The following is a 9,415-nucleotide window of genomic DNA, read 5'->3' on the forward strand; positions in this document are numbered from 1 at the left end:
GAAGAAATTTAAAGAAAAACAGGCATAATGAAGCATTCGTTCTTAGAATATACTTATGATGAGGTAAAGACAAGGTCAGACCCCAGCCACAATGAACACGTTTTGCCCATCTCCAGAGCTCTGTCTCATCCCTCCCACTCATTCCCAGATGTATCTGCCTTAAGTCGGAAAAGATGGTACATATTATCAAGTCTTTGTGACCTTTAATAAGTTCTTACTTTTTGATTCATGGTGCGTGAGCCTGTTAATGTCATTACTCAAAGGTGCAATTATTAACCCTTATGAAGCAGGGGTCAAGGTAGACTGTCTATAAATCTTCTTAGAGAATGACTCCTTCATATTTCTTTTACTTCAAAATACTGGATTTGGGTTCCCTTGCATTTGGTGCGTTTTCTGGGATGAAGGAATTTGACATGTTTTGAAAGGGGTTAATTTTTTGTTTGTTTATATTTTTGTATCCTTTACAGTTCTATGCGAGTCAGTCGACTGGAGCCAGAGATCCAAGCCCTAATTCAAGAAAAAAGCCCTACCACTGAAATTGTGTACTTTAACAAAGGTCTCTGAAGCACAGTGGGTGATGCTGTCACGCCTGTTACCTCAAAAGATGCAGATGCTTCAGTCTGAGTCTAGAGAATGCTTCTTTGGTGGTTTATGTTTACTCTGAGCCGCCATAGCGTTTTCACAATTTTGGTGACATGTATTTTACTGTGTCAGTGAGTTGTTGCGGTGTACACTCCATTTTTCTTAACCATTCCAGCTTAACTTTGCTGGACCTTGTTGCTTTATTTTTCTTGTATCTCAGTTCTGTGAATTAGATAAGCTCTCTTTGGCTCCTGCCATGAAGTCAATGTTTCCTTTTCTCATGGGTTTGGGTGCATAGTGTACAATAGTTGTGTTTCTATGAAATTATTAGGAGATAAGCAAGGTTTTCCCCAATTCCCTTATTATTCAGAAAGGAAAGCTGTAAAAATGTATTGAGGAAAATGCACACAAGTATTATAAAGCAACCTTAGAAGGAACAGCTTGAGGTTTAAACCTAATACTGCAAAAAACTACTTGAAAAGAAATACTGGTAGGCTAGGATTGTTCAATAATATGTGTTGAGCTCAGCAGCCTTTGGGCCTGATTTAGGGTTTGGCTGATGGAGAACGCTCAGGGTGGGGGAGCACATTACATTTCCCACCCTGACATACTACCATCTGGCAAATTTAAAGATGACAGCCGGCCCAGAGGTCAGCTTTGTACATTGAAATAAAACACTGTTATGGTTCCTTGAAGGTGCTAAAAGTTTGGTGAACATTATTCCTTGGTTTTGGCTGACGTTCACCAAACCTTTACAATGTTTTTGTTTCTGAAAAATAAAAAGCTAATGACCCCACACTCTGAGAGTTCCCTGACTGCAAGGTTCTACCTGGTGGTGAGTGAGAGAAGAAAGGACATTACACCATCCACTCTAAATAGGGAGGGCAGTGTAATGCCCTTCCTCTGATGGTCCCTGCTCCATTGGTTTGTGGGAGGAAGCTTAGTATCCATTTGTGTATAAATGAGGCCCGGTGGTCTCCGTCGCATTTGCGATGGAGTCCCCTGTCTGCTAAACATTAAAATCAGGCCCTATGTCTCAGAATCGGTCGTCGGTGCCTGCACAGGGAAATGAGGGTTATGACTTCAGCCTATTTACTACTTTTTGTCCAGTATTAGCAGAGACAAATTATTTAATAGTCTTACACTTGAAATATGGCAGTAGTTTTGAAGGACCTGTACACCTGCTCTCTGAATATACAACAGAATTACCTCATCATTTCAAAGCCTTGAAATTTGAACATACTGATCTTAAAGAATAATGCACTCCTATAATATACATTTTGGACTGTCATGCTGTACAGGATATTGAAAGCATTAAAATGAATGAACACATGTTTATAACCTCATTTCTTTATGAATCTATGAACACTGAAGCAGTGGCTCTTCAGTGAGCGGTCAAGCTATGGACTTTGACCATTCTTAAGTTGTCGTCAAGTTCCCCTAATTGGCTGTGTCAATATAGGGTCTGTGCTCATGTTGAGATCTTCAGAGCCAGCTTGTTCTACCCGGTTATTTTGGGGTGTTATCTAAAAACGAATGCATCTTTCTCATCAAAGTTTCACAGACAATGTACACTAATTTCAACTAGATCAGTTTGTAGACAAACTCTTAGAAAAGGTTTTCTCATTTCTTAAAAAACTTTCTTCTTAAATGGACTAAAATTATGTTTAATCTTAAAGCTCACACAAAGCATGACTGCATTGTTCTCTGGGTTCAGTCAATTTTCTCATCCTAACTGTACAATGAAATCTGGAACCTCTAGTAAGGCATTTCATTTGAACAAGTGTATTCACTGTATGATTATCTACATTTAAGATGGCTTCAAATTAAAGTAAGTCTTACTTAGACACTTTATTAGGCAACGGTATCTTATCATAAACATTAGATATTAAGTGAGATACACGTTAGCTAGAGAGCATTTCGATCTACCATTGTTTCTGTCATTCTTTTCTGCTAACATATTTTCTCCCATTGCTTTACTTATTCATGCACTCCTTTAATACCCTTCATTTTAAACTATATTTATGCTTCTTTCTTTTCTTCATGACTTTCCATTTTTCTTTTTCATCTTTTGTTATTTTCATTAATAAGGTTTGCACTTAACCATAATTAGTTCTTCACCATTTTCCCCTTCCAGTCCTGGTTTCTTTTATCCATTTCTTTTTATTACCTTCTTTCTGCTTTTCTCTCTTTTTAATTTTGTTGTCTTAATAATTATATATATCCTTACGAATGTAACAGTTATTCCAACAATTCAGATAGAATATTTACCACATTTATGATAAAGTATAGTAAAGATTAATAGTTCTACTGTATTAGAAAAGTGTGCTGAAATGCACTTGCTTGTTTTAAGTCATATTTTGGGAACATCAATAGCGTATTATTGTGCAAAAAATGGTTGCATGTGAACAGATTTAATCTTTGAGTGGAACACTAACTAAATGTCTGCACTATTTCTGTAAAAGATATTCAAAACATACAGAACACTGTATATCATTATTTTATTGCCATTACCCACTCCTTACTGTTTCATTCAGAACTGTGTGTATTGTAAAGCACCCAATGAGAGACCTTGGCAACACTCCAGTATAACATGAACATGTTATAGTTAAACTCAGGAAGTATATTTCACTCCATCTACAAACTGACGTTAGGAACTGAATGTACAAATATTTGAATACAATATTTCAAAGTATTTATAAGAACTAATAGACAATCATACGGGATGGACAAATAAGGCAATATAAGAATTTGTCTGTCCAATTAAACAGACATGGAAACATGTCTGTGAAGTAATCATAAGAATTTCTCACAGTCATGTAACATTTTTAAAATTTCTTTTGGGTGTAAAAAGCAAAAACGCACATGCATTCAACAATATTTTTGTGATGCCACTAGGGTTTCAAGAAACATACAGCCTTGCATTTTACTTACAGAGAGCAAACACAGTGGAATAGGCAGTGCAGATCTTATCATATATTTTTTAGTAGCAAAAAAAAAAAGAAAGTTTATGAACCTTGAATATTTAACTGCCACAGCTCTTAGAACAATTACGAACAATTAAGTGCTATGTACTGGGAGTAGACACCAAGTCGCCACATTCCATGATGATTTACAGCAAATTAAACTAGCCAGTCTCTAAATTTTTGTGTAATTTAGAGGAGTATAAAATTAATTACAGGTTTGTTTCACATATTCAGTCTTTTGTAGCAATCAGCCAATAACTGAATGCTTGTTTTTTAATGAAGAGGAAAATGGTGTAATGTTGGGGTCCACGATCTGTAAGTTAACTTTCGAAATAAATCAGGGTTTCTCAAATGATCCTTCTGCGCAAGTCGTCTGTCTTGGTGGCTGTTTTGGAATAGTATACCATTACCTGAAAATGGTTAAATTGGAGCACATATGCATTTAAATTAATTTCTTGTTTAAGAAACCTGCACCAAGAAAGTTTTAGGTTTCTTTATATTTATGAACCTCTTTGTAGTTTATTTATGATAATAATAGCTTATTTTACTACTACCCTAACATGTTACACTGAAGTTCTTCTCCACTTATCAATATGCAATGTACATCCATTAACTAAATTTCAACTTAATTTCAAGAAAACACTCTAGTCCCCAAACACAGATTTCTATTGACATCAGATTTTCTTTCAAATATATGATTTTTCAACTGCAGTGCCATTACCGGTTGTATAAGGTGGGTTTTTGTCAAGAGTTGTCCAGTACAGTTAACACAATAACTGGCTGTGTGTACTATATTATTTTCGAACTCATCAATTCACAAACATCTAGCAAGAAAATCAACACCTTACAGATTGCACGCATCTTGAAACACAAATTTAATTAACATATACCTACTTTATTTGATTTAATGATTTATGGAAGGGTGAATATAACAACCATGGATCACAAAACCCTGATAGGCCAGTAATATGGTATTAAAGACTTGACGTTCTTTTGATTTACTTACTGCATTGAACACATCTTTAAGCAAACACTAATTTCACTGATTTATTCAACCAGCTACTATGGCCTGAGTAACTGTTTGAGAGAGTGGTTTCATTACATTTATCTTTTCACTTTAAAATACAAATGAAATTGCCTTTTATTTTATATCAAGTCAAACCACTTTTGATCTTGACCCAGCATACCTTTTAGTCGGGCCCTATGGAAAGGCTTAAATAATTACATTAAATTGGAAAATAAAGTAAGGAACAGCAGCAAGGCATCTTATTTTCCTAGAGGTATGCACTGCAGTAAATTTGAGAGAGAAGTGGAAGAACCATAATCTTTGTGGCACATCCTACAAAATGAGGATGAACTCTCAACATTCTAGCAGCAACACTGTTTAAGAAAATACTCTACTCCGATATCTTACCTCTACCAATTAATGAAACATAAGTGTAAGCAAATCATTTAATGGGTATACCAAATGGTAAAGTATCAGAGCCAGTGAACCAACTTTATCTTGCAGTGAGCTTATCAAACCTGTAGGTAGTCAAAAATGTGCATGTGCTCTCTGGGCTCCACAACAATATCATTTATTGTCTATCTTTTCAGTGTATATACATCTAAATTGACATTTCTCATCCATTTGCGTTAGTCTTTGAAATCCTACTACCCTTATGGAATCCTGTCAGTGGCTGCTTGTCCTGGCTAATTCCCCATCCGAAAACACTTTTCTTCTGTCTGATTTGACTCCTCTATTTTGACTCAGTTAGCACAATCCTGTGTTGCTTCTCACCACATTGTGGTTTCTTTTTCCTCTTTTACTGATGGACTTTACCCTGATCTTCCTATTTTGTCTGTACATTTTTATTTCAATGGTCTATGAAAAACAAGACGTTATAAATAATGCTTTAATAAAAGCTTTTCCCATTTAAATTCTGACTGTATTTTATTCTAGTTAAATTTTTCTTACTGTCTCCAGAATGCCATCTATTTTCATTGATTTGCATTTGTACTAGTGCACTGTCAGAGCATGCATTTAATTTAATTTCTGCTTGTATTTTTGTTGTACACCGCGATTAGCGAGCTGATCAAGAAAAAGCATACTGTATTAAAACTGGCATACCTATTTAGTTGGTTTAGTTCCCTGTTTATAGAATACATCTTACATAAACAGTTCCTCCTGTTTTTCTGGTATGAAATGTTTGGTTTGTATTTAGCACGTAGAGCCAAGACCGCCAGCAGAGTGTTGGGTAAATTGCTTACTGTATACAGGTCCTGTTCCTTTATAGTACAGGAATTGCGAAATATAGAGAACAGTGAAGTGTGCCACACTCATTACTTGGGTATCCTCTTTGGAGGCCAGAAAGCAAGCTTTCTATTCTCACTTCAAGTCGCTTGAACTTTTGAAGATCTTGGAATTTGTCTACAGATTTGTACTAGGGATGTGCAAAGTTTCTCTGTTGCAAACGTCCTATATTTCTCACTATGATTACTACCTATATTTATTAAATATTTCTCCATGTTGTCATTCACATTAAAATTGTTAATTTTGTGCCCCTTTTAAGTTGTTTTGATTAAAAAAAGACTCCAGCACCAATACAATCTCAATGTTGCAAGAAAAACATTTCTAAACATAGCTTGCAAGACAACAGCACTTCTATTTCAGCGCCAACTAGCACTCACAAGTAAATTTTGTTATGTTACATGGAATAACCACAGAAAGTGGCAATCACTGACAGTTACCCAAAGGTCAGTTTTTTTTAACTATTTAAGACGCTATTTGCTTTATAAAAAAATTCCACATCACTAGTATATTTAGGCTGTGTCACACTCAGACATTGTGTTGGGAATCCATTTTTAAGCTTTTCTTCCCATACCAACTTTAAGTCTAGAACTCATCCCACATCAGCTGAACCCTAAACAACAACCTAGTATTTTTCTAATTTGAATTCTTTAATTGGATAAAGGACCTGAAAAAGACCAGCAGCAGATGCAGCGTATTTGTAAGAAATGTAATTATTACTTGGGGTGGTCAGCTGCCCACTTCAAAGAATAAAGGCAACCCTTGACTGGGTGAACTCTTAAAGTCACAAAGTTAGGGTAGGTAATGTGTAATGTATTACTGCAGTGCTGAAACAGTAATAAAGTCAAAATGCAAAACAATATAAAACGCCAAACCAAATTAGAAAAATAGAGTAAAATTGAATAAACAAAATGACAACAATCGAATAAGGGGAGCTGGATATATTAATTTTTATAGTTTTATGTAGAAATAGTGCCACAAAGTACAAAGCACCAGCGACAGTCATGACCACAGTAGACCAGGTACCAGGCGCAATTTTAGTCTGACCGTGATGGAACAAGGTCCAATACATTAACCAGGTTCATCCTGGTCAAACATTTTACCTTTTGATTTACAGTCCCAGTCCACCACAGGAGTTCACTTCTAAAGCCCCACAGGACCTCGGTGGAGGCATTTAGAAATGCAAAGGATGTCAGGCCAAGGCCAACAGCAGGGTCCAGTCCAGGTCCAGTTAATACTGGCCAGCTGGTACATCCGGGAAAGGATCTCTTGTAACTTGTTGTCCTCCTGTAGTCAGACAGGAGGTCATTGAACTGACCGTTGGAGTACACATCTTTGCCCTGGGTACAAGAAAAAAAAGCAGGTTCAGGTCTTCAGGGTTCTTCCCAGGTCACAGACAGCATGTTCTGTCTTCTGTTCCTCCACAGGTCCAGAAAGTGTTCTGAATTTGATGCCTGGAGGTGCTACATTTATGCCTGGCATCTGCTAGTGGGTGGGAATGACTCATGGGCACTCCCTGACCAATGGATTAAAAGTTCCACAGGATACATTCTTTTGCCACAGTTTCTGTTGGCCTTGCTTCAAAGATGCCCAAAATGTCATGTGTTAGGGAATTTTCAAGATGGCGAAAATCTTCATCTACACTAAAACACTAAACTTGTGCTCTGAGGGCTTTAAGTGTTTGTGTACTATGGAGTGTACTATGGTAATCCTAGTGTCCTCCAACATCTAACATTAAAATATGGTGAGAGGCAGACACTGTACCCACAGCAAGCACAGAGACAAACATGTAGTAGAAGAGGATCCTCCCGAAACCAGATAGTGGATACACAAGAATTATCTTGCCATCCTGTTCTCTTCCTCTCAGGTCTGCCCCAAGTGTTGGCTCAACAGACCTGTCAAGCAAGACTAGACACGTAGTGTGAAAAAGAAAGCCCCCACCCTGCATATTCTGTGGAGTTCAGAGGAATCATCTCTGCTCCTTCAGATCAGCCTATTATTCGCTCCTTTCAGGCATTTTTGTACTTTTTCCATACCTATTCAAGGCTGAGCACAGCCTTAGAGCTAGCAACAGTTAATTCAGGCAAAAGATAACTCCCTAAAAGGTACTTTTCCTTAATGTTTATTAAAAAGCTGACTTTACCATTGAATTGGATTTTAATAAGCTAAATATAAGTGTTTCAATTATTTTTCAAGCGGGTCCTATTCTCCAGATACAATATTTGTTTTTTAAATCTGTACCCTTGTTTTTGTGCACTGGACAGCTAGGCCTGCCTAAGTAAAAGAATCTTTTAGGGCCTTATAACTGTAGGACACTGTAATATTAATTTTCTACATGTTCGTCTTTTAAGTACAATGTATCTGAATGTATGGGCTACAAGGGTCACACAGTGGGAGACCTCAAGCCCTGTTTGCACTGCCACTATGGCACTCTGGTAGAGTAAGTACTAAAGTCCACTAGTGCCTTGTTGCTAGTTAAGCAAGTTAAATATACCAATTAGGATATGCCAATTTGATTGTTTAAAGTAGGAGCTAAGGTACTGTACTACTGTTACCAGCAAAAATATTGGGTCCATCAATAGGTGACAAATCTGGGGTGACCATGCAGAAAAGGCAGAGTTCCAACAGAGTTACTGTAAGTTTTGGTAGTATTAATCAAAAACAAAAGTCCCTGTTTTTTGGCTTTTCTTCAGAAACGTTTTACATCGTTTATGCTTGTATGTTCTTTCTGTGCCCCAGCCATGAATACTATAAAACATATACATGACTGCTCCATCATTTTCTTGTAACCTCAAGTAAACATAATTTTGCCAGAAATGCAGGTTTCTTCTGTTTGCCTTTAAACAGTCCCTGCAACACACTGCTCCTTCTGTTTGCGCTATGCGGGTACAAGAGAGTGTTCTGCAAGCGAACAACGGGCAGTGTCAGTGGTGTTGGAACAATTTTCAGACATGGGGTTTTGCCATTTATCTTAAATCACAAAAGTCATAAGGATTGTGAAAAAAAGCAAGCAGCTGGATTGTTAGACCTGGCATCTGCTGCCCTGGTTTCCCCTGACTTTGCTTTCTCACCTCCTGTTTTGTCTATGTGCTGAACGTTGTTTTTGCTGGCCTTAGGACTGCTGATCAGTGCTAACTTGCATGTGCTCTGTGTATAAAACATGGTAACATTGGCTTTTCCATGATTGGCATATTAGATTTACCAGTAGTTTGTGGTAAAGTGCACTTTGTGTGCTCAGGGCCTGTAAGTATATGTTGGATTTTTGTTGTTTTGGTCGTGCTTGACTCAGATATTGGCTATTTTTCTTTACTGGTGTGGAGCCCTTTTGTGGTGCATTAACTGTGTTACTGTGGGTGTGCACAAATACGTTACACATTGTCTCTTTAGTGTAGCCTGACTGCTCTGTGCAAAGCTACAAGAGGGTAAGTACAGGTAAACTTCTAGTGTGTATCTTACTTTCCCTGACTAGATTGTGGTCCCTATTTGGACAGAGTGCAAGGCTCTGCCAACTAGAAACCCAATTTCTAAAACTGGTGATCATCAGTGAGGATAGAACTTGTATTTGTGCATTTCATAC

General features: G+C 37.2%; 1 protein-coding gene across 2 annotated transcripts in view; it reads left to right on the forward strand.

Annotated features, from left to right (window-relative positions):
• Positions 1-5,468, forward strand: part of SFXN3 (sideroflexin 3) — a 223,764-nt gene extending 218,296 nt beyond the window's left edge. For both annotated transcript variants that reach the window (XM_069239538.1, XM_069239539.1), the window contains one exon: positions 468-5,468. In XM_069239538.1, coding sequence (XP_069095639.1) covers positions 468-564 — 97 coding nt within the window. In that variant the 3' untranslated portion in view covers positions 565-5,468. The remainder of the gene's footprint in view (positions 1-467) is intronic.
• The last annotated feature ends 3,947 nt before the right edge of the window (positions 5,469-9,415 follow it).

The sequence above is a fragment of the Pleurodeles waltl genome, chromosome 6 (genome assembly GCF_031143425.1).
Source record: "Pleurodeles waltl isolate 20211129_DDA chromosome 6, aPleWal1.hap1.20221129, whole genome shotgun sequence".
Classification (NCBI taxonomy): domain Eukaryota; kingdom Metazoa; phylum Chordata; class Amphibia; order Caudata; family Salamandridae; genus Pleurodeles; species Pleurodeles waltl.